Source organism: Simochromis diagramma, unplaced genomic scaffold (genome assembly GCF_900408965.1).
Source record: "Simochromis diagramma unplaced genomic scaffold, fSimDia1.1 OVJJ01000320.1, whole genome shotgun sequence".
Taxonomy (NCBI): domain Eukaryota; kingdom Metazoa; phylum Chordata; class Actinopteri; order Cichliformes; family Cichlidae; genus Simochromis; species Simochromis diagramma.
In genome coordinates, this window is record NW_024386773.1 from 544,583 (window position 1) to 569,177 (window position 24,595).

The 24,595-nt window shown below is 40.5% G+C and overlaps 3 protein-coding genes across 7 annotated transcripts; all 3 read left to right on the forward strand.

Annotated features, from left to right (window-relative positions):
* The first annotated feature begins 4 nt into the window (after window positions 1–4).
* Window positions 5–6,711, forward strand: tusc2a (tumor suppressor 2, mitochondrial calcium regulator a). 2 transcript variants are annotated; one of them, XM_040001343.1, is made up of 4 exons: window positions 5–1,035; window positions 2,309–2,538; window positions 4,719–4,839; window positions 4,934–6,711. In XM_040001343.1, the coding sequence occupies exons 2-4, from the start codon at window positions 2,396–2,398 to the stop codon at window positions 4,997–4,999; spliced, it is 330 nt and encodes a 109-aa protein (XP_039857277.1). In that variant the 5' UTR covers window positions 5–1,035; window positions 2,309–2,395; the 3' UTR covers window positions 5,000–6,711. The 2 variants fall into 2 exon arrangements, with proteins under 2 accessions (XP_039857277.1, XP_039857286.1); XM_040001352.1 differs by having other exon boundaries at window positions 5–2,538.
* Window positions 6,712–11,595: 4,884 nt separating this feature from the next.
* hyal2a (hyaluronidase 2a) lies at window positions 11,596–16,526 on the forward strand. Of its 3 annotated transcripts, none has more exons than XM_040001365.1 (5): window positions 11,596–11,815; window positions 11,962–12,033; window positions 12,452–13,424; window positions 13,896–13,985; window positions 15,522–16,526. In XM_040001365.1, exons 3-5 carry the CDS (start codon window positions 12,495–12,497, stop codon window positions 15,912–15,914), a joined length of 1,413 nt encoding a protein of 470 aa, XP_039857299.1. In that variant the 5' UTR covers window positions 11,596–11,815; window positions 11,962–12,033; window positions 12,452–12,494; the 3' UTR covers window positions 15,915–16,526. The 3 variants fall into 3 exon arrangements, with proteins under 3 accessions (XP_039857299.1, XP_039857317.1, XP_039857307.1); XM_040001383.1 differs by lacking the exon at window positions 11,596–11,815 and adding an exon at window positions 11,848–11,866; XM_040001373.1 differs by lacking the exon at window positions 11,596–11,815 and having other exon boundaries at window positions 11,875–12,033.
* Window positions 16,527–16,650: 124 nt separating this feature from the next.
* hyal1 (hyaluronidase 1) lies at window positions 16,651–24,290 on the forward strand. 2 transcript variants are annotated; one of them, XM_040001396.1, is made up of 4 exons: window positions 16,651–17,525; window positions 17,847–18,757; window positions 18,847–18,936; window positions 22,215–24,290. In XM_040001396.1, exons 1-4 carry the CDS (start codon window positions 17,465–17,467, stop codon window positions 22,539–22,541), a joined length of 1,389 nt encoding a protein of 462 aa, XP_039857330.1. In that variant the 5' UTR covers window positions 16,651–17,464; the 3' UTR covers window positions 22,542–24,290. The 2 variants fall into 2 exon arrangements, with proteins under 2 accessions (XP_039857330.1, XP_039857339.1); XM_040001405.1 differs by having other exon boundaries at window positions 17,476–17,521.
* Window positions 24,291–24,595: the final 305 nt, after the last annotated feature.

Genomic DNA, 24,595 nt, shown 5'->3' on the forward strand with positions numbered 1-24,595 from the left:
TATTTGTCACATTTAATGTTTTAGATCATAAGCTCATTTCAATATTAGACAAAGGCTTATCCAGGGCTGGGTTGTGGGGCCAGCAGCAAACGGAGAGCCTACTCACCCAGGAGCCATCCAAGGCAGATACCCGAACCACCTTAACACTTTTCAATACAAAATGCCCCCACCCTTTTTTTTTTAATGATGACTATATTTATTAAGGCTAAAAAAAACACACAAAACAACACAAACAGCTATCGAAACCAATCTGCTCCTACGTGGGGAAAAAGTAATTGCTACCTAAGCTGGTTGTGTCACCCATGGCAGCAAAAACGGCAGTGAACTGTTTGCGATAAAAGGCATTGAGGAATTTGGCCCGATCTTTGCAGTATTGTTTTGGGACACATTGGAGTGTTTTCAAGCGTGAATGGTCTGTTTAAGGTCACACCAAAGCATCTCATCTGTCCTCTGAAAAGTCTTGGGGATCTATAGGATCTTTTTTGTTCTCTCGTGGCATAGATATGCTCTTGGGACTAATTTTGATACACTGGCCACTCCTGGGAAGGTTAACCACAGTCCCAAAGCTTTAAAATGGCTTTATAACCCTTTCCTGACTGATAGACGTCAATGATTATTTTGTTGCTGTTCTGGACAGATCTTTAAAACTGCTTCCCTTTGTTAAACAAGTCTTATTTAGGTTATGTTTTGATTCGACAGGTCTGAAAGTAATCAGGGTTAGGTTAGGGTTTTTTTTTTTTTTTAACGAAATGGGAAATGGGGGTAAATACTTTCTCACAGTACTGTGTGCATACTATACATTTTTAAATTCAGATGTAGATATAAACACCCACTTTAAACATAAAAAAGATTCATTTAACGCACCTTTATGAATAAATTCTTTAGTTAAATATTGGTGACGTTTTTTCTTTAATAGTCGGTCAGATCAGCTGATCTCCATCGTCATCGTCGGTCGGACAGCAACGGCCAGCGCTAGCTAAACATAGCTAGTAGTAAAAGTTATGACAGGACATGTCAGGTTTAGTGTACCATAAGGTAAGATGTTTGTCAGAATCCCGTGTATAAAGCAGCAGTGTGTTTGCAGACTCGTCTATTGTTTAACCTGCGTCTGTAGTCGGAAGCTAACAGTCTGTTAGCTTACCTCACCTCACTGTGCAGGTACCGTTAGCCGGTAGTCATTAGCCACATGTAGGTCACCACACATCAAACGGGCGCCGTTGCAAAATATTAGACGATGTACAATATATTGTGAAGCCGTGGGTGTGTTTTTAAGTGACTGTTGTAAGGTGTCAAGCGTTTTGAGTGACACTTAATGCGTTTACGTTCGGCTTTTTTGTGGCCCAGTTGGTTAGCTTACGGTGAAGCTACCGTAGTGTAACGTAACGATATAAAACAGACGGAACTGTCTCACACACGAATAAAATTTAGATATTATTATTATTATTATAGTTAAGTGTTTGTGTAGGTTTTCAGCCATCCAGGTGATGGTACCCATAAGACCTTCCAAAGGAAGGCGACTGGACTTGTTTAGGTGTGACACCTTTACCTCTCATCCAAGAGGCTTCCTTAGCGCTCATTAAAAATTGATGGAGAGTCCCGGGTGTTGAACTCATGGTGGGGGTTTCCCCCTTTGGGCGCGGTTCTTTTAGAAACACCTGCACCTAAAGAACAAAATACGCTCTTTTTTGTATGATCATGTTCATATTTTAAACCAAGAAGACATGGTTTGAGAGAGGAGTAAAGGAGGGCATCATTGAACAGAGGTGGGCGCTTACCACACCAGTTATCAATGACTTAATGAAGCCTTAAGATCCCTTTCCAAGCGCTTCAATCCCCACTCAGACCTTGTTTCAGGTGACCTCAGTAGGGTCAAATGATGGGTTGAGGCAAGGCCTTACAATAGATTCGACCTTAACCCTCAGTGATGGGAATGAGCCACACATTTTGTTTCTGCGCCTTGGCTCATGTGATGACTCATATGATCAATAGTAGGTCCATGACAGAACCATTTCTGAAGGACTTTCCACCTTTTTTTAAATTTATTTATTTTTTTATAGAACTGAAGAAGCCCCTTGAAATATCTCATACCCAAAATAAGTCTAGTTGCCTTCTCTTTCAAGCTCTCAAGATTATACTTAGATGTTTCTGAGTTTAGCTTGGCCATTTTCTGCCAACAGAGTCGTTTATGCACTAAAATAGAGCCAGCAGTCAGTAAGCAAACAACGTCTTAACAGCTGGCAGCTGAGTAAACTGTTCACTTGGACACCAGACAGTGAAATTTACTTATTTATGTGCTTTCACTTTTTAGGTTCTGACCTTGGTAAGCAATTGAGCATCTGGCTACCAACCAGACTGAACGCTCTAATCTGAGACTAACTATGCCTTATCTCTGAGAATGGGAGGAAGTGGATCCAAAGCCAAAGGTGTCTGGCCTTTCTCAGGCAGCGGAGGCGAGTCAGGAAATGATGGGAACGAGCAGTCTCTGGCCCGGCTGAAAGGCTCTAAGAATGCAACACCATTTGTTTTTACAAGGAGAAGGTAAATAAATAATACAGTGGATATGCTGTTGAAAGGACGTTTTCTATCCCACCCTTGAGTTTGAAAATAATCCATGCACACAATACTAACACATACATTTGCTATGCAAATTACACTCGCCCTGAGACAAAATGCAAGCCTAGTTAGCAGTTCCAAAATATTATTTAAATTACAAAAACAGCTCTTGAGGAATACTGCCAAAATGGCATTTTGCTCTTGTCCTAAGTTCTTAATAAGCAGATTGCATGCCAAATATTAAAGGTCATCTTTAATTAATTTTTTTGTTTTGATTTTGTTGACATGTCTTAAACTGTCATATCCGACTAATTCATTTCTTATCCTGATAAGAATATAAATCAATATAGTGCATTTATTGTAAATTCTGTGAAAGGTTTATATAATCACCACGCGGAAAGTACTATTTCTTTTGTAAATTTTTAAAAACAGTTGTTTTGGCCTTTTTCAGCTTTATTTGAGAGAGACAGTGAAGAAAGGGCAGGAAAGCAGGGGCAGAGAGAGACTGCTCTTGGCCGCTCCAAACACTGAGTTAAACTGGCGCCGATTTCTTTTGTACATTTAACTTAAATAATCAAAAGTGAAATAATTATGGGCTTTGTGTGGAGTTACCCATAGTGACACGTACTAGATGACCCTACGCATTCCCCATTACTCATGTGCTTCCCCAAGGCCTCTGACTATCATTACTGCTCCTGTATGGTTGTATCCTGTTGTCAGGATAATAGCCTGTCTGAAAATATCGACTGCAGATTGTTCAGTTTTGGATGAAGTGCAACGTTAAGCTCATTGTTCGAATTGTTCACATATCTGTTGTTGCAGCATAATATGTTACGTCGTGGATTTCCTCCAATACTTTGGCCCGACACTTGTAATATAAATGAGATAAACAGACTTGTGCTAAGTGCTTTTGGTTGGGGATTGTATACCTTAAGTCGAGTGTTTTGACCAATGCACAAAATCTATTTCTAGATATAAGTTGAAATGACTGCCATTATCTTTGTGAGTCTTTATTATGTGGTGTACCACAGGCAGCAACTTGTTCCAACATTTCAGTCTGAGGTTTATTAACACTTGATGGCTCTTTTTTGTTTCCCATTTGTAAATTCTCTTTGTGCTGTGTAGAAAAGTTTTGTTGTGTGTTGCCTGTGGTGGGCACCGGTGGTCCACGTCAGACTTTTCATTACCAAACCATGTCCATGTTACAGAGTTAACCCCCACATTTAGGAATGAGCTCTGCAATTTGTTTTGGCTGGTCCTTCTGGGATGTCATGGTGACTATTGCAAACCATCATTTAAGGCAGCGAAAAAATTCTGTAGTAAAAGCAATAAACAATAGGGTATAATATGAAAATGATAAACGTTTTAATATTGTCATCTCACATATTTCATTGTATCACAGAGCCCTAAATCAAAGAATAGTAATTATGCACTGCAATATTTGCAACTCTGTTACCGAAACCTATTTAGCATAACACAACAGTGCCATGACAAAGAGGAAGGGACATAACTGAGTCATGTGCTAACACTAGGGGTGTGTTTTCCGATCTATTTTGATTAGATCGAGTGTGTCATTTTAACTGCAACCCTTTTACTCGTATTAGCAAAGTAGAAAAAAATAATTTGAAAGCTTCCTTTCATTCTTTTATTTATATACAGTGGTCTGAAAAAGTGTTTGTCCACTTCCTGATTTTCTATTTTGTGTGTTTGACACACCTAAAACTTTCAGATCATCAAGCAAATGTAAATATTAGACAAAGATAACACAAGTAAGCACAAAATGCACTTTCTAAATAAAGTTTTAATTATTAAGGGGGAAAAAATCCAAACCTGCATGGGCCTGTGTGAAAAAGTGATTACTCCCTAAATCTAATCACTTGTTGGGCCACCCTTAGCAGCAACAGACTGCAATCAAGCATTTGTGATACCTGGCAAAAAGTCTTTTACAGCGCAGTGGAGAAATTATGGCTCATTAATAAATACATGAGGCTCAAACATTGGAGGGGAGTGAGAAATTTGGGTGGGGGGGGGTTTGTTGTTGTTGTTGTTTTGTTGTTTTTTTTTAAACTTGACAACCGTTTTAGATGCGACTATCAGCAAGCAAGTAACGCCTACACCTCCTCTATTTTAATCCTGACACAATTGTCCACCTTCTGTGTTGGCAGTTCTTTGTATTATGATGAGGACGGTGACCTCGCCCATGAATTCTACGAGGAGACGGTTGTGACAAAAAATGGCAGAAAGAAGTCCAAGTTGAAGAGGATCCAGAAAAATCTAATTCCACAGGTGAGCTAGGAACACGCTTTTGCAGTGGCAGGGCGATATAGGGTCAGTGCCATCACTCCTCCTCCTTTTTCTTTTTTTCTTTTTTTTTCTCCAGGGAATTGTGAAGCTCGACCACCCGTGTATTCATGTCGATTTCCCCATCGTCCTCTGTGAGGTGTGACACGTTGCACAGTGACCGGTCTACAATGACGTGCAGCCACAGATCCTCTTTGCTGAGCATCATTCAAGTCCCGAGAGCTGCAGTCAAGAACTGGCGAATGGGGCTTGCAGAGGAAAAAGGAAAATTCAAACTGTCACATGAAAAATGATATATTGAATTAAATGTTATACATTTGAATTCAACGAGTCTTTATTTTGACATTCACAAAAACAGTGATGGTACAAGTTGTGTTTCCACTACCCAGCTGATATGTATGCAGACTTGGAGAATACTTCGGATGAATTCGTGTTTCTCCTGTTGAGTTTTTTTTTTTGTTTTTGTTTTTTTTAATTTTGCAGGGCAAAACATCTGTGACGTGAAAAGGGTTTAATGGTTCATGCCTTCTGTGAGATGTAGACTCTGTATGTGTCTTTGTACATGTGCTAGTTTTGGGTTCGTGTGTGAACTACAAATGCAAGATGTATTTGCAGGGTGGGAATGATGAGGGATTGTGGAATTTGTATATATTTATGTTCTGTATTGTCACGTCTGAGTTAGTCTCAGTTATTGGCGCTCAGACCTGCACTAGTGAACATAATGTACTGTAAATAACATCAGATTTCTTAGTTGAAAATACTTGAATAAATGGTTTATTGAGCAAAATCACTCAAATCTTCTTTTTTTTTTTTTGTGTGTGTTATTTTTCATATTGGCTGAAGCTTTCTGGTGCAGTTCATCTTGTTTATTGTTACTGCACTGGGATGTTTGACCTTACAGTGCAGAATAATAAGTTAGACACCGGAAGACCGTGTTCTCATTTATCATATTAGGAAGTGAAGTTCTTCCCCTTACATCTGAGTTTAGGTCCTGGATTTACACTAGTGTGCAAAAAGTCTTTAGTTACCCTTCCTTTCTTTGTATTTTGCTGGGAAAATGGGAAATCGGTGCAGTGATTTATTGAAATTTGCAGACGTAGATGGAAACACAACATATGAGGTCAAAAACAGTTTTTCCACAGTTTTAACAAGCTTGAAAATCAAGATTTGTTACAACTACTTTTATTTTTCCACACGGCCTAAACTTTTGCATTCAAGCTTTATTCTTCAGGAATAGTTCTCCAGGTTTATTGAAGGACTTTCAGAGTTTTGGTTTTTGGCTCCCTTTTGTTCTCTGTTGATATGATCCCACACTGCTTCATTAATGTTGAGGTCCAATCCATGGTTGAGACTTCCACTGTATGTTTTACTTTCCAGGTGTTATGGCAGGTCATTGTCATCCTGAGAAATGAAGCCTTTTTCAATCAAATGCTTTCCATATTATTTTGCATGGTGGATCAAAATCATATGTATTCACTTCCATCAGTTTTGACGAAGATCCCCAACACAACTGGCTTAAATGAAGCAAAAAATCATGACAAAGCCTCTACTGTATCTTATAGATGAAGTTGAATGACCTACAGAAAATCCTGGAGAGCTGTTCCTCTAGACCACGTGAAAAAAAAAAAATACAGAAATGTCTGGTCCATTGATGTAAAATATGAAGAAATGAGGCCTGACAACAATTTTTTTCACACTACACTACAAGGAAGATTTTGTTACTTTAGTATTCTGGTAGCCAGTCATGATTCTTACATGGCTTACATGAGTGTAATGTGGTAACTTGAGACTTGTTGGCGTCTGTGAAACAGGAAACATCTTGTGTTTTGTACTACAGTAAAAACATTATTTTTTTGGTGTCTGTGGTCGTGCTTCTCTTTTCTAAGAAAACAAGTAAAACTAAAATGTCAAGCTATTTCTGTGAACTTTAGAAAGCTAACAGCAATTTTTATTTTTAGTTGAAGAGGAAGTAGACAAGATTGAATTGATTTTATACATGTTCGCAAGAAATCCTTTAAGTTGCTAACTATTCAGAAAATATTAAGTGAAGTGCAGATTGCATTCAACCAAATGGTGACTTTTGAATGTGGGGTCAGTGATCCCTGTACTTGTGAAACAGCTGTAAGCGTAACCCTGGCATCTCCAGATTCTGACTTATATTTAGATTTTCCTCGTCACCTTCTTGAAATTCTGTCTGGCCGTGCCTTGAGGCTGCCGGTGAAAATCAAACTTCTTTTTTCCCCCCTTAATTTTTTTCTCCCATTTTTATATATATATATATATATATATATATATAAAAATCTAAACTCAAGACATCTGCAACATAAAAGCCACATTTCCTCTAGATGGCAGCAGAAAGCTATACCTGCTTTAACTTTTTTTAAATCATGCATATTTACTTCTTTGTGTGGAGTTTGCTTTTCCAAATAGATAAGGATGAAATTAAAAGCTCAGCCTCAGATCGTGACAGGTTTTGGTTGTTGTTGCCAGCTGGCGTAGTATCAACTTTTAATGGCGATGTAAACATATTTCACTGCGCTCAGATGACAAATCCCCACAATAAATGGGTAGGGCTTCCTTTGCAGGCATTCTCTGGTGTCTGTAATTGTGTGGAATGCGGTCGGAGCGTTTCGAGGCCAAAGGTCAGCCCCTTTGATGTGTTTCCTCTCCATTGGTCTTTGATGTTTCGCTTAAAGGATGAACGCTTTCCTGTAAAATCATAAAAAATGCACTAAGTTCATGAATATGACACCAAATAGCAGCGCTCTGATCTGCGTAATGTGCTCCCTGATGTATGCAGTGTGTTTATACGGGGAAAAGTTGTCCATGGGACTGAGGCTGAGAGAGGCAGTCACTATAAATTATCAGCAGCCTTGAAATACAACTAAACCATACTTTCAATTATGAACAGTAAAATAGATATATTGTTTACATGGGAGTAATTTAACAAGCTGTAGTGCTTTAAAGTGGAACAAAGGCGCTTACTGTAGCCATTTTTGTGCTAGTTCTCACATGGATTCTGTTACATTTGACTGTGTTACAGTGAGATCATATGTAGTCATTACAAATAAGTCGAGGAAACTTGGTGGTAATCTCCTATTTTTTCTAGTAAAGCCACAAAATAAGGTTATAGTTACAAATGATGTAATGTATGCACTCCTCAGAGACTGAAGAATTTATTTTGACGAGTGATGAAACTTTTCCCCCACTCAAAATGCTACGTCCGTATCAACGTTTTGGGATACGTGCTCCTCAGTTTCAGACTTTGTTTGCATTATGAACCTTTAAATGTGGGTTTTGTTGTATTCTTATATAAACTGGATGTTTGGATGTTACAACCATTTATAATTCCTCAGTTCAAATTTACCAAGTCAGAGCATTACCCCAAATGTATCGCAATTCATAAAGTGTTTGGGACAAAAAGTGAAGATAGTAGGGTGTGTTGGCAGTTTCCCTGCCATTGTTTTAGCTTCCTGACGATCCCTGACTTCACCTGATGTAATGTTCAGGAGGCAGAGGTCAAAGGGAAGCCGAGAGTAGACGGAAATGAAGCCATTCCTTTGTTCCTTTCCCTCCCTGTTCATTCACACGGGTCTGTCCGTGGTCCACTTTTTCCTTACTCTGCAGAGCCCTAGAGAGAAGCTGATGACATGGTGAGGTGAGTCAGCAAAGTTCAAAAGCAAAACAAGCGGAATGGATTTTGGCACAGGAAACCAGAGAATTTCCAGGCTCCCCCACCTCTTCCTAGTCATGTGCTCAGGGATCTTTTAGTTAACATGTGTCTCCTGGGGAAAATGTTACCTTTTCCAGGAATGCCGTGTTTCAGATCTTACTCATTGAGTACAGATGTAAGCAAAAGTTGTACCAGTTATTAGAAAATCACCTTCAAGTACAGCGCACATATGGATTCCCCAATTTTTCCAAATCATTCCAGGTTGTTAAATTTAGGTAATTACATGTTGGTACATGGCCTTTACTATCTCCTCTCCAGTGCCATATCTACTGTGCTTGGCAACATGACAGTATGTGGTACTCGGTTCCTCTGTTAAGCCCTCGCCAGTGGCTGTCATCACATGCTCCAGGCAGCAGTGAAATCTGTGTGCCAGATGCCTCTTGCCCACTTTCTGAAGTGTGTTCAAGACATTCAAGTCTGCATGAGTGGAAGGAAACTTTAAAATATTTAAGTACCAGCAACCAAAAGACTTGAGATAATAATTTTTCACTAGTCAAATAAAAAGAAGCTTTGAAAAATACACCACTGGTAAATTTAAAAAATATATTCATCAGACCAGTGAGATATATATATCTCAAAGGTAAATGTTATACTTGTAAACTGAACTGCACATGAAAGATGATGCACTGTGTAGCCTAAACAACCAAACTGTAAATTTATTAAAACATACTGTTGACATAAAAAAAATCACGTTTTCAGAAGAGTCTGTGGAGTCCATTGAAAGATTAAGTAAGGCTAAGTAGCAGCCAGGTGCTACTAATCAAATGCACTTGATTAACTGATTATCAGCAAGCATGAGAACCTCTATAAAAGCAGAAACTTGGACAGTTTGCTGCCACAGTCGTCCTAAGATCAAATCCCTCAGCAAATTAATTCTATTGGTCAGACTGTGCAATCTTCAGAGAAATTTCCAAAAAAAATTTCAGATTGCATCTTAGACTCTACAGGTCTCGGTTAGCATGCTACATGTTAAAGTTTACGGCACTACAATTAGAAAAAGACTGAACAAGTATGACTTGTTTAGAAGGATTCAAATCACAAGACTTGGACATGCTGTGTCCTTTGTGTCCTTTGGGCATATGAGATCAAAGTGAAGATGTCTGGCCATAATGAGTGCTGTTTGACAAAAACCAAAGCATACCAGCAGGTCACCATAGCATTTCAAAGAGGAGAGATCATTTGGAAGAACCAAACATGATTTATTGAGATAGAGAAATTAATTTATTTGGCAGTTAGACTTCAATGACCCATCATGGCAGGATGGATTCCCAGAGGTGAAGGATTTAGGACAGGACTCCCCAGAGCCTGAGGTGGAGATGGGGAGGAGGTATGAATGCATGAATGAGAATCGGAAAGGGAGAATGATGGAGAGCACAGATTTAAAACATGCAGATTGGAAGCTGATTGGGTCAAAGAAGGCGGGCCGGAAGATGATTGGAATCGAGTAATGATAACAGAAATGAGTTTGGCAATGTGAGAAAGTGGTTATGAAGTACAGACCAGAAGCGGCCAAACACTCAGAAAAGGAGGCAGATGAATGATTACAGATATTCCGTACTGAACTTATGGACGACCTTCATATGAGCACAAACACCTCATACCAACTGTCAGCACGGTGGTGCCGGGTGATAATTGGGGCTTGTTTTGCAGGCACAGGACACTTTGCAGTCGTTGAGTCGACCATGAACTACTCTGTATACCAAAGTACTCTGGAGTCAAATGTGAGTCCAACAGCTAAAATTTGGCTGAAACTGGGTCATGCAACAGGATGATGATCCCACGCACAGCAGGAATTCTACCAGAATGCCTGAAAAAGAAAAGAATCAAGGTGTTGCAATAGTCAAAACCCAGCTGTTTATCCACCTGAAATGCTGTGGCTGGACCTCAAGAGAGTTGTGCAAAAATGAATCTCTGGAAACATCAACAAACTGAAGGAACGTTGTAGAGCAGAGTGGGTCGAAATTCCTCCACGGAGATTAGAGAGACTGATAAAGTCAAACAGAAAACAAACACTTCACGTTACTGCTGCTACAGGTGGCTCTACAGGCTACTGGATTCTTTGGTGTACTTAGCATATTTCCAGTCTTACTGAGTGCTCAAAGAGATTTAGATATATCATCATATCATTCTCTTGGTACATTTTACTGTGTACAGTATAGAGCAGTTATGACTGAACAGCTTTTGGAGTGTTTCTACAGTATTACCACCTTAAGCAAAAGATTTGAATATTTAAATAATAATTAAAAAAAAACCCGGATGCTATATCTGCTCTTTTGTTTAAGCTATTAAAGTGATCTCAATGAATAACTGAATGTAGGAAGTTTTACAGTGGGACAAGTCTCACAAAAAGAAAAGAAAAGAAAAATCAACACTAAAGGTCGGCAGGTATGAGTCAAAGGGGTTTTCCTGCCCCTGTTTTTAGGTCTGAGGTCTGTTTTTAGGTTCGTGGGAAGTGTAAAGGCTATGAAAAAATTACTATTTCCTTCAAGATGGTACTTTACCAACAAGCATCTTTCCATGCTGGAACAATGTTGGCCTATACTTTTGTTATTGTTGTCAAGTTCACCTAGTGAGCACATCTGCTCAGATAACATCCATACTGTGGGTTGGCGCAGAGGTCCTGTTTGTAACCTATAACTGAGAATATTTTCTGAGCCTTATTTACGATAGAAATTAAGTTTGTTGTGTTATAGACAGTAACACAGCACACAATAATATGCAATTTTAGGCCTTTTAAGATAGAAAATGCACTTAAAAAAACTAAATAAAAATCGCCTCCATCAGATTTCTCAATATCCTTAACACGATTGTCATGCAGCTGAAAGGTGAGTTGTAAGGATGGTCTTATATTTAGGGATGTGGTACAGTGCCCTGCTGTGACCTTTTGTAGATCTTGGCATCCCTGGTTACAGTGTATCTGTTTCACGGAGAGTGGAGGCGAACTTTCTCGGACCGACCCATTCAGGCGCTGAGCCGGGACACGAGGGTTAGCCTTGAGGAAAAAGAAAAACAGGACGCAATCAAAGCACGTCTCGCTAAGCTGATACTCGAAGCAGTTTGAAGTAGTGACGTGAAGAAACGAATTAGAGCCGCTGACAGATTTTTTTAAAGGATCTCCATTTCCTTTCTTCGGCCCCCCCTTTTTCCTCAGACCGAATGGAACATCCCATCCCGAGAGTGGTTTGGCACTCGGGACTGAACGAGTTGCAACTGACAACATCGCAGGGGGTAAGTTGACTTCTGTGAGTTTTACATACCGCAAGGAGCCGGAGAGCCGAGGTTATAAGACACAGCACAGCTGCATGTGCTCCTGTAAAGTTACCCCGTCGTCTTTTTCTTTATACTGAATTTTCTTTTCCTATTTGTTTTTAAAGCAACGCCAAAACGCGGAGTGAAGTTGTAGGCTTCTGTCTTCGGGGGAATGCTTCCCCAGCCTGCCAGTAAAGGTAAGTGTATCCATCTGTAGGGAAGCTGAAGTTGATTATCTTTACCTTTTTATCGTTGCTAATAAAAGAGCTGCAAACAGTAATTAAATTGAAGGCAATTTATGTTAACAGCTTGCTAGAGGTAGAATCCAGTTTAAAGAAGCCTTTTTTTGGATAAAAATTGTATTACCACTTTTCTTTTATTTTCTTTTATTTATTTCTTGTTTTTAAGAAAATATTAATAGTCTGCAGACGTTTATGTAACTTAATCTGCAGTGGCAATGTCACAAAAGAGAAGCTTGTGCTTTATGTCCATGTAATTATAAAGTTGGTTTTGAATAAATAAAATGGAAACATGTTTAAGGTTTGTTTAAGAGAAAACACCTTATTAAATGTGCATTCAGGAAACTAACATGTCATTCCCTCCTGTGGATTGTAGAGCAGAGTGTGGCAGTCCTTTTTGTCCATCCACATCTGAAGACATGTTGCACGGGACTTTGTCAGCTTGGAAAGCTCTGCTGCTGATTGTCCCGCTGTGGGATTGCCTCTTTGCTCTGGGACTGCAGCCCACGAGATGGCCACTGTATTCCCGAAAGCCTCTGCTCCTTGCTTGGAACGCCCCGATTGAAGATTGTGCCCCGCGGCATAAAATTCATTTCCAGCTGGACCAGTTCCAGATTGTGGCTACACCCAATGAGGGCTTTGTTAATCAGAATCTGACCATCTTCTACAAGGAGCGCTTGGGCTTGTACCCCTATTTTGAACAAGATGAAACACCGGTGAATGGGGGACTTCCGCAGGTGGCCAGTCGCACACGGCACCTGGAGAAAATGCCAGAAGATGTTAAGAAGTACATACGTTCAGAATGGGCCACTGGTTTAGCTGTTATCGACTGGGAGGATTGGCGTCCCCTCTGGATACGTAACTGGGAAGCCAAAGACATTTACCGCAGACATTCTGAGGAATTGGTGCGCCAGAAGAACCCAACCTGGCTTCCTGATCAGGTGAAAAAAGTGGCCCAGCAGGAGTTTGAGTTGTCTGCCAGGCTGTTCATGTTAGACACACTGAAGCAAGCTAAGAACCTGAGGCCCAACCAGCTGTGGGGTTTCTACCTGTTTCCTGACTGCTACAACCACAACTACGTGCGCACTCTGGAGAGCTACACGGGCCGCTGTCCTGATGTGGAGGTGTCTCGCAATGACCAGCTGAAATGGTTGTGGACTGAGAGCACAGCCCTCTTCCCTTCCATCTACATGAGCAGCTTGCTGCGCTCATCAGCCGCCGGACGCCAGTTTGTGCGGAACCGTGTGAAAGAGGGGATGCGTTTGGCCTCATCGGGCGATGGCTTGGCACGTCCTGTCTTTGTGTACACGCGGCCCACGTACATGAACTCCCTGGAGCAGCTGACCGAGGTGACAGTCTAACTTTGGAAACAGTGCCAGTGTTGAATTTGGTTCCTCTTCCTGGAACTTTTTTCCTGCTTTTTCCTTTAAGACACTAATGAAGTTTTGAACCAGCCATGTTACTGACTATATTCCGAAACATTTCTTCTATCTTTTTCCTGCTAATTCTTAGTAAAAGCCTGACATATAGAACCGTCACTGAGCACTAATGTTAATGCATGCTGTGTAGATTCATCTCTTATCTGCTGCTACAGTCCCTTCCTGTGCTGCTGGCATTCAGACACCCCAATACCTTTCATTTGTGCAGAGTAGGCAGGATGGGTGTTGGTCAAGTTAAAAGTCACTCTAAACACCCTTATTTGCTTATGGGAGAATGAGAACAGAAGACCTGGCCCTCTACTTCACATACAGTAGCCTATGAACCTCTGACACTTACTTAGCTGACTGTTTTCCTTTTGTTTGACCTGTAATTTTTTGCAGACTGACCTTGTGTCCACGATCGGGGAGAGTGTGGCCCTGGGAGCAGCTGGAATAATCATGTGGGGAGATATTGCTTATGCACACAACAAAGTAAGCATCCACACATCAATTGCGAAACGAACACATCAATCACTCAGATATGGTGTATGCATTTTTTTGGAACAGATGTTATCATCTTAACTTTTGAGCTGCTCTTCTCGTCTGTGACATGTGAAGGCATTTCATACTAGGAGATATTTCTCAAAGTTCAGGGTTTACGGTTAATGTCTTAGGCCACATGATCAGGTGCTGATTAAACACATATACGCTGACTGGGACTTTGACTTCGATTCCATTTTGGGGCATTAAATCCAAAATCTTGAAATCATCATTAAAAAAAGGGATGTTTTGCGACTGCAGCAGTTGACCTGTTTATTTATTTTTTCAAAGTTTAGTTTTCAAACGTATCGGACAAGGATACATTTGAAAAGGCTCAAATCATGTCGTAATATAACAACAGACACGCAAAACTAGACTTTTGTAACGATTTGAAGTGCAAAAGGCCCAAGCATAAAGAGACTTCAACAAGACAATTTAATTTCTGCACAGTGAGCTAACAAAACTTTTTCTGTAATTTTACATGTTTATTTCTTTCAATTTAAGCCCAAACAGCACTTCTATATTATGCAAAAAAAATTCTTAGATCTTTGTTGGAAGAAACACTTGTTTTCCTTATATTAAAATATCTCAGGGATTAAATGTGTAGGTAAAGTTCTTTACACACCGATATAGAGGAGCTTCATTGGTCCAACCCACTTAAGATCAAAGTGGACTGTTCAATGTAAAATCATTTTGACATCCGTGGATTAGAGTGACTGTTAATCTAGCAGTCCCCAGCACCACTGGATGAGAGCATGGGTAGGATCAGTAGGAATGTAACTGAGTACATTTACTCAGGTACTTTATTCAGAATGAATGTATTTGTACTTTAAGTATTTCCACACAGCTTCCTGCTTTTACTCCAGTATGCTTAACCAGCTTGGATAAATAATCTCTTTCACGCCTCCAAGCTATAAAAACGCATATTCCAGACTATTGATGCTCAGATCACTCCTATTTTATACTCTTTACACTGGCTCCCAATAGATTTAGGATTCTGGCATTTGCATACAGAGCACTTTAGTTATCCCAGCTGCTCGCTGTCTTCATTCACAAGCTCAGAATCTGTTGTTCTGTGTACGTGACTAAAGACCAGGTATTTTTTATTATAAAATACCCATTTTATGGGCTATTATGACACTTAATTTTCCTATTTATTTTACTCTTGGTTGTGTAACAGCGCTTTGTGACATCTGTCTGTGAAAGACGCTTCATAAATAAACTTGTGCACACAACCAAAGTAAGCATGCACACAACGATTGTGAAATTAAACACATCACTTGGATACGTCGCATTTATTTTTAACCACAGATGATATCATCTAAACTTCTGAGATCATGCTGATTAATAAACAGCCTTTACTCACTTACTTACAAAGTGTATTTATAGCAATTTGTACTCCATACCAGAGCTTTAGTTACTTCATATTTTTCAGATTAATTGCACAGTACTTGAAGATTTCATGTATCCACTTATTTTTTCCCATAGACCACCTGCTCTGATCTGGATAAATATCTGCGGGGCACACTGAGTCAGTACCTCCTGAACGTTTCCACGGCAGCAGAGCTATGCAGCCAGACCCTTTGCGGCTCTCACGGGCGATGTCTGCGCAGAAACTCAAACAGCGACGTTTACTTGCATCTGAATCCCCTCACCCACGACATCGTCGAGAAGAACGGCAAGCTGACGGTCACCGGTGAGCTCGGCAAAGCAGACGGGTTAAGTTTTGAAGCAGACTTTCAGTGTCAGTGTTACAGCGGGTATCAGGGGGAGCTCTGCGATCAAACAGACCCGCTACACCAAAAAGGGACGGCGACTCGAGCCACAGCAGTGGCTCTGCAGTGTTTGATCTTACTGATTGTCTGCCTGCTCATCTGTTAATACCTATTATGTAACTGTAAAAGTCTAAAAGGAGCACAAGAGGAGAGGTGAAGGGAAGATAGGCGTGTGTGGTTTTTTTCTGTTGCTGTATATCGTAAGAACCGCTGTGGAAATTCCAAGGTAGTGTTTGTTTCTAACTTTTAATCATTTAAAAAAAAGAAAAAAACTTGCTGGAAATGACCCTGTTTACATTGTCCTCTCACTCGCCGCTTGCCAAGGTGTCCATGCTTCTTGTAGAGAGGATGCTTCTGTGGTAAATGCTGCGAATGAGTAAATGTATGTGGTGAAAGTGGAAAACGATTCACTTAAATCTGATAACAGCACAATATATTTGAAGTGCCTAATTTCTTTTAAATTTTCTTTAAATTGGCCTCTTTCTGACATCTGATGTGTTTATAGAGGCATTCGCAGTGTTATTATTTATTTGAATGTATTTTTTATACGATATTATTGTCCAAAACATGACTACTACTTTTTTAAAAGGGTGACACATCTCCACTCTACGAGCCTCATGTTTCAGTGGCCTTTTGACTCCAGAAGCACAGTGTTTCTCATATTGATGTCTCTCATACAAAAATGGCATTTGTCGGTGTAAATAAACTTCTTTGTTGAGGTTGTTGTGTTTTAATTTAAGGCTGCCTAAGCGACACTGGGCGAGGGGCCATGGTCACAACTGACGCAGGAGGGAGAACTCAGGTGTATTAGTGGTTTATGGGGAGGTTCAGGTTTTGCGCAGGCGGTTTGTGCGGAAAAGCCATTCAGGCTCAGACAAATATAGCATCTCCAATCAGCCTAAGATGAATGTGTTTGGACTGTGGGAGGAAATTGGAACACTCCAGCTAACGTGCAAGTTCAAACCCAGAACCTTCCGGTTGTGAGGCCATGGTGCTAACCGCTGTGCCAGCCAGTTTTGGATAAATAAACTGCTTTATCGTGCTTTGTGTGTATTTTTAGTAAAGTGAGTGTGATGCTTTTTTTTATTTTTGTAACTACATAAGGAGATAATATAGCTGAGATATGGATTTGGGAGTAATACAGGCATGATTTTGTTGTCAGCAGTTGAGAGTGAAGCCTCTGCGGGAAGCCTCTGTGGCCAGGGGAGTCCGAGCCAGCTAGTTCTCAGGGATTGACTCATTTTGCCAGCAGCACCCTCATACCCCCTTCCCCATGTAATTGTAGGTTTTCGTTAACCACTGGTTATTTTTATATGCTTTTAAGAGTTGAGCAAAGCACGCATTTAAATTGCAAGGTGGAAGAGTTCATTATGGCTTCGCTTGGTGGTTTTTCAGAAAACGTCAAGCTTTCTTAAGTCCCCCAATAAACTGTTGATTGTTATATTTACATTTTTTTTAATTCAAACAATCTGAAAACTGTTTTCAAGCTGTACAGTGTGATGGGAGGAAGTGCTAACTTGCCTGTGACTTTAAATCTATGTGCTCCATAGAATGATTTGCATGTCTCTTGTTATTGGTTGTTGGAGGTCCTGTGGACACTTCTAATTGGTTCAGCGTTTGTTACTTCCCATTTTTCCTGAATATGTGTTTCAGATCATGAGACTTGTGGGTATTTCACAAGGCCACAAGCTCCAATCCTTCTCTACTTATAAAGTCGGTAAGTCAGTGTTTGCAAGCTTAATGTTAGTTAATTTCGCACATTATTTTGACACTAGAGCCTGTTATTTCTAGCCAAGTTTACTGCATTACACAACTTTGGCGTGTTAAAGGTGTTTGAAAAGTATTAAAGAAACAAGTAGTAAATAGACACATTTAAAATTCCTGGCTCGTAAACAGTAGAAACTCTTAAAACTCTTATTGATTTGATTTGCCTTACAACTGAAAAAGCTTTGTTTAAACAAATAGCAACATTTTGCAACACGCTCTTAAAATTTCATAATACTGCTGGGTAACATAACCACTGTTTCCTTCCTGCCAGGGATGAGGTCCTTGAAGCCTGCGGTGCTGCTGCACTTAATTCTGATCAGCCTCGTCTCAGGGCTGCACTATCCAAATTCACCTTTTTCCAAAGTGCCTTTCCTGACTGTGTGGAACGCCCCAACTGCCAAATGCCTCTCTCAGTATGGCGTTAACCTTGACCTGGGGATGTTTAACATTGTCCACAACCAGAATCAAACCTTTATGGGTCAGAACATAACCATCTTTTATGATGATAAGCTTGGTCTGTATCCAAGGTATTCCCCCCAGGGAGAGGCTATTAATGGCGGGGTTCCACAAAACAGCAGCCTTGACAAACATCTCAAAGTTGCCAGGGAGAATGTAAACACCTATATCCCTGACAGGGGTTTCCCAGGCCTGGGTGTGGTGGATTGGGAAAGTTGGAGACCTGAATGGGAGAGAAACTGGGACACTAAGAAGATATACCAGGACGGGTCAAAAGCACTAGTGAGGTCTAAGCATCCAGACTGGAGCCCCAAACAAGTAGATGACGCAGCACGCATGGAGTTTAGCAAAGCTGCGAGGAATTTCATGGAGGAAACTCTGAAACTGGGGCAGGCGGCAAGACCAGATGGTTTGTGGGGCTATTATGGTTTTCCAAACTGCTACAACTACTACAGCAACAAAAGCACAGGCTACACAGGGGAGTGTCCAGCTGTGGAGTTAAAGAGAAATAACAGGCTTCTATGGCTGTGGAGCACCTCCTCTGCTCTGTATCCCGACATCTATCTCAGCATCCAGATGCAAAGTCTCAGCAGAGAAGTGCTCCTCTACTGCCACCACCGCATCCTGGAGGCAATGAGAGTAGCGGATCAGGTGACTCCGTTCGCACCGCCCGTGTACGCCTATGCTCGCATCGTCTACACATACACGCTGGAATTTCTCTCTCAGGCAAGAATCAGACGTTTCATCTCAAACATTCTGTGTCTGTCGTGACTGGGGCTGCGTGTTTTGCTCACCTCTCTGTTTCTGTCTAACAGGAGCACCTGGTCTACACTATCGGAGAGAGTGCCGCTTTAGGCTCTGCTGGTGTAGTTCTTTGGGGTGACCACGCTCTTTCCAAAACTCAGGTACAATAACTGATTTGTCCATTTGATGTAATTGGCTGTAATAGTGAAAGTGAGGATGTTACATTTCTCACTGATGCCTATAAGGGTCTTTGTTTTATAAGTTACGCTTTTAAAAAATGTTGAAAGTTACACACAGGAAACTGTATTGCACAAAAATTACTGAAATGAAAAAGAAAAAAACTTACTTTAAAACTTCCTTATTTCATATTCAAGCTCTTTAGTTTTAAGGTCTGTTTGGAATCGCTCCACTGTATATTTCATTTGTTACCTCTCCGCAACAAGGCCTCTCAATCCTGCTGAACACACACAGTACTGGTAAAAAAGACAGTACACCCTTTTTCAACCATAAGGATTTAAGTTTCAGGACATATTCAAATCATCCCGCTCTTAGCAGGTCTTAAAGTTAAGTGAATACAACCTCAGATGGAAAACAAGATATGATATATTGCACCAGGTCATTATTTATTTAACAAAAACGAATCCAAAATGCAGAAGCAGTGTGTGGAAAAATACAAAATATCCTTACTGCTACCTAACAAATTGAGATGGAGAATAAACTTACACTTGATTAGCTGATCATCAGCAGTGTTGGGAAGGTTACTTTTAAAATGTATTCCACTACAGATTACAGATTACATGCCCCAAAATGTATTTTGTAACATATTCTGAATACTTTGGATTACTTGATATATTATCATGCTTTTTTTTTTTTTTACAACTACATGAATGTATTGCTGTGTGATTTATTACTATTACTGAAGACTACTCGCCATACCAATACCAACTAGATTTTTAAATCTTAATATAAAATGAGTAACAGTAGGGTGGACATTAGGGTAAGGCTGCACTTTTTGCAGCGATCTCGTATAGAAAACTATTCCACGCGAATATAAAACAGGTCCGCAGCTCCGAACCGTAGTAAAGGGACCTCTGACTAATACGTTAAGTTTTGGGCTCATAGACGAAAACTCGCTTTACTTTGTTGTCTGGGTCAACTTTGCTAGCGAGAGACAGAGAGAGGCGTTGAAAGGCTGCTCCAACGGAACTTATTGTTTCGGAGGAAAACACGAACACGGTGTACAATCGAGTCTTAATATCTTATTTACAACTGGGCTCGTCAGGCACTCTTTTTGGCTGTAGTGGTTATTATTATATTTACATGCTTCCAGCTCCCATTTCTGCTCAATGACAACTCGTACTTTTCGACTATCCTTTTTCTCCCTCCTCGCGCTCACAGATACATAACGAGTATGGCAGTCCATTCTCCCTGCAACACGGACTACACTGCCCATGAGGCTACATTCTTTAAGGCGATGCCTGTAACACTCTGCTATTGCCTTCATATTAAATCATTTTTGTGAATAATTTTTGTAAAATAATTCTTCACGTCATTATGTGGGCCGCAAATAGAGGTGACATGGGCCGCCAGATTGACACACAGGCATAAGAGCCTCTTAATAGGCTACGCGTGTTGTTTAGGTTTCCTCCGGTGTGGAATTACCAAAAATAGAGAGAGCATAGCCTAATATATGAAACAGGAAAAGACCGCCGTGTAATCCATTTATTTCAACAAAGTAACTGTATTCTGAATACCACCCTTGTAACTGTAATGGAATACAGTCACTCATATTTTGTATTTAAAATACGTAACGGCGGTACATGTATTCCGTTACTCCCCAACACTGATCATCAGCAAGCATGAGCACCTGTGTGAAAGCAGAAGTTTTACCAATTTAATGGTCTGGAGCAAGACCCAGAGGTCAGACTGTGCAATGCTGATGAGAGAAATTGCAATAAAAAAACCCTGAGCTTCATTTCAGACTTCACGGGCTTCCATCAGCTTATTAAATGTTCAAGTTCATGACTGTGCAATTAGAAAAAGACTGAACAAGTATGTTTGTTTGAAAGGGTTGCTAGGAGTACCTGTTCTCTCTCTGAAAGAATGTTTCGGCATGTTCGGCATGTGCCCGCAAACCACGTTGAACTGAAGCAACATTGTAAAGAAGAGTGGGCCAAAATTCCTCCAGAACCATGTGAGAGACTGCTAAAGTCATACAAACAAAGCTGTTTCGGCATGTTCTGGAACAACGTCCTTGATGGATTGTTAAAACCACACACTGCATATCAGCACAAATACCTCACACCAGCTGTCAGGCACAGTGGTAGAGGGGTGATTCGACACCTTGCAGTCACTGAGTCGATCACGAACTCCTCTTCACACCAAAATATTCTAGCGTCTAAAACTTAGTTGAAACTGGGTCATGCAACAGGGCAATGATTCCCAGCAAGGCAGCAATCTCTTACAGAGTGGCTGAAAAAGAAGAGAATGAAGGTGTTGCAATGAGAATTAAGAGAGCTGTAAACAAGTGCCCGCAAACCACATTGAACTGAAGCAACATTGTAAAGAAGAGTGGGCCAAAATTCCTCCAGAAGCATGTGAGAGGCTGCTAAAGTCATACAGAAAGCTATTACTTCAAGCTACTGTTGTTAAAAGTGGTTCTCCAAGCAGCTGAATCGTGGGGTGCACTTAGCTTTTCACACGTGTCTTCTGCATTTCGCTTTAGTTTTTGTTAAATAAACAACATGGTGCAATATGTCACATGTTGTTTTTCATCCAAGGTTGTAGTTACGTGATTTTAAGACCTGCTAATGTCTAGATAATGCTTTTATCCTATCCTGATATTTAGAAACCTCAGAAATGTCAGAGGGCGTACTTTCTTTTTTAATGTGACAAATATGTGGTTTCATTTTATAAAAGGAGCTCTCTGCACAGCTGGACACTGATATTTGGCAAACATTACTCAGATGGGAGTAAATGAAGCATTTACTGGAGATTTTTTTTTCAGCTGCAGATTAAAGTGGTTTAAACAACAGGTCTTTTGTATATGGGACTGAGTCAAAAGAAGCCAGAGCGCTTGTTTATGTGTTCATGAGCATCACCGGGTAAAAAACAAGGTGGCACATTGTGTTTTTAACAGTCTATTGATGATGATGCTAGAGTGGCGCTTTTCTCAGCACCTTTTGCTTTGACCACTGATAATATCTTTAACAGTCTTAATGTATTTTTTGCATGCTGAGTAAAACAGGACATGTTACCTGCTCTGAAATACGTCTTTGTTCATTTTGTAATAGCTTTAGACTAAATAACATATTCATGCTGTTACCTGAGCATGCATATAGCTTAAAGATTCTGTTATGTAAAGTTGCATTAAAGCTTTTATTGGGCATTCTTCTGCACATCCCTGGTTTATCATATCCTGTTTCTTTCCTGCTTTCAGTCTACCTGTGCTGCCGTCAAGTCCTACATCGATAACACTCTGGGTCCTTACCTGGTAAACGTGACATCAGCGGCTACGCTTTGCAGTCAGACCATGTGTTCCTCTCATGGACGGTGTCAGAGGAAGGATCCACAGTCGAAGGCCTACCTCCACCTTGACCCTGCCTCGTGGAAGGTGGTGTCCAAGAGGAAACCAAATGGATGGAGGAAATACAGAGTTTTAGGACATTTGCAGCCACGTCATGTAAAGCTAATGGAGTCTGAGTTTCAGTGCAGGTGTTACGCTGGATGGAGGGGTCAGAGCTGCTCTGAGCCTGTTCAGCTATAAGACTTAGGCACTTTTGAAACTAGTAGTTAATTAATGGCTTCTTAGCAGTGAATGTATCAAGATACACTAAGACACTTTATTAGGTACACCTGGTTAGTACCTGGCTGGACCCTCTTCTGCCCTAATTCTTTGTGGCATAGATTCAACAAAGCGCAGGAAACATTCCTCAGACATTTTGGTCCACACTGACACGATAACATCACGCCGTTGCTGCCGATTTGTCAGCTGCACATTCATGGTGCAAGCCTCTGATATCACCACATCCTAATGGTGCTCTTTTGGATTGAGATCTGGTGACTGTGGAGGCTGTTTGAGTGCACTGTCATGTTCAAAAAACTAATTTGAGACGATTTGAGCTTTGGGATATGAAAGCATCTATCAGAATATGAATACACTGTTGTCATAAAGGGATAGCTATGTTTAGCAACAATACTCAGGTAGGCTACGGTGCCCAAAATGTGCTGAGAGAAAATCCCTCACACCACTATATCATCACCACCAGCATGAGCCGTTCATACAAGGCAGGATGGATTCATGTTTACATGTTGTTTACTACATCCCAGTTTCACAGCAGAAACTGAGCCTTGGCAGACCAGGCAAAACTTTTATAATCTTCTATTGTCCAACTCTGGTGACCTTATTCGAATGATACCCTTAGTTTCCTATTCTTAGCTGAGAGGAGGAGCACCCGGTGTGGGCTTCTGCTGCTGCTTCTTCTTCAAGATTTGATGTGTCATGTGTTCAGAGATGTCCTTCTGCATACCTTGTGGTAATGAGTTGACCTCTGACCTCCAGTATCAACAGGAAATTTTCCCCCAGAGTAACTGCTGCTCACGGGATATTTCCTCTTTTTCAGATCATTCTCTGCAAACTTTAGAGATAATTGTGTGGGAAAAATCCCAGAAGATCAGCAGTTTCTGAAACGCTCAGGCTAACCTATCTGGCACCAACAACCATGCCATGTTCGAAGTCACATAAAATCACCTTTCTTCCACATTCCGATGCTCAGTTTGAGCAGCAGGTCGTCTCGACCGTGTCTGCATTCCTAACGAGGCATTATCCCATGCATCAATAAGCTGTTAGACAGATGTACCTAATAAAATGTCTGGTGATTGTATATTATTATTTGAGTGACAGAAATCAGCTTTAAACTTTTATGCAACTACAGTTTTTACAGAGGGTTTCCTCTACTGCAGTATTTTGTTTTATTACTTTGAACTTTTCTTACTTTGTCCATAATAAGGTTGGGCACAGAGTCTGAATTCAGTGCTCGCTTTCTGTTCTTTAATGGTATTTTAAGGCGTGCTACTAGGGGTAAAAAAAAAAAATCTCAGCTTATCAGTGAAGGAGCGCTGGTGTCCACCAGCTGAACAATGCAATATTTGTATACTCAGAGACATTCTGATTTCATTTAGGGAAAAGGTTTGATTGCAACTCCGTCCTGTATTCACGTGAAACAAAGAAGCAAGAAACAACTTACTGTCAAGACTGAGCAACAATTTAAAGTTGAAATATTTAAATACATTATTATGAGTTCTTTGGGGGTAAAAACAGTTACAAATTAGTGCTCAGAGAACACTATTATAATCTCTTTAAACATTTGTGCAAGGACCAACTAATGCATGAAACCTGCGGGTGTTCTCCTGGATTTTAAACGTCAGAACTGGATGATCATGGCTGCTGTAGCACCATCTCACTTTTCCTTGATAGTTTATTTCCATAATAAAGTCATATATATTTGATACTTTACATTAGCGTCTCTTGAAATATCATTTCTGCACATCAAACCTGATCTCACCAGCATTCCCAATGTTGGTGGAACTACTACATGTTGATAGTGCATGACACCAGACCATGGACATGCTCGCCTAAATAGTCAAAAGAAGGAACACTAGAGTCCTACTCAGACAGCTGCAGGGCAGGGCTGCGGCTGCAAGAATGCAATAAAATACAAGTTGAAGCAGCTCATCGCAGTTTTCTACCAGGAATATGAGATCAGAGATGGTGCACTCGTAAAGTGAAGTAATTGTGACCCCAAATGCTGATTAAAATCA

Bases quoted from the DNA above. Each gene is read 5' to 3' on its own strand.
- tusc2a (XM_040001352.1), top strand. From the start codon at position 2,396: ATGGGAGGAAGTGGATCCAAAGCCAAAGGTGTCTGGCCTTTCTCAGGC. The intron at 2,539-4,718 runs GTAAATAAATAA...CTGTGTTGGCAG, and splicing joins TTTGTTTTTACAAGGAGAAG to TTCTTTGTATTATGATGAGG. The intron at 4,840-4,933 runs GTGAGCTAGGAA...TTTTTTCTCCAG, and splicing joins AGAAAAATCTAATTCCACAG to GGAATTGTGAAGCTCGACCA.
- hyal2a (XM_040001365.1), top strand. From the start codon at position 12,495: ATGTTGCACGGGACTTTGTCAGCTTGGAAAGCTCTGCTGCTGATTGTC. The intron at 13,425-13,895 runs GTGACAGTCTAA...AATTTTTTGCAG, and splicing joins CCCTGGAGCAGCTGACCGAG to ACTGACCTTGTGTCCACGAT. The intron at 13,986-15,521 runs GTAAGCATCCAC...TTTTTCCCATAG, and splicing joins TTGCTTATGCACACAACAAA to ACCACCTGCTCTGATCTGGA.
- hyal1 (XM_040001396.1), top strand. From the start codon at position 17,465: ATGAGACTTGTGGGTATTTCACAAGGCCACAAGCTCCAATCCTTCTCT. The intron at 17,526-17,846 runs GTAAGTCAGTGT...CCTTCCTGCCAG, and splicing joins CTTCTCTACTTATAAAGTCG to GGATGAGGTCCTTGAAGCCT. The intron at 18,758-18,846 runs GCAAGAATCAGA...TCTGTCTAACAG, and splicing joins CGCTGGAATTTCTCTCTCAG to GAGCACCTGGTCTACACTAT.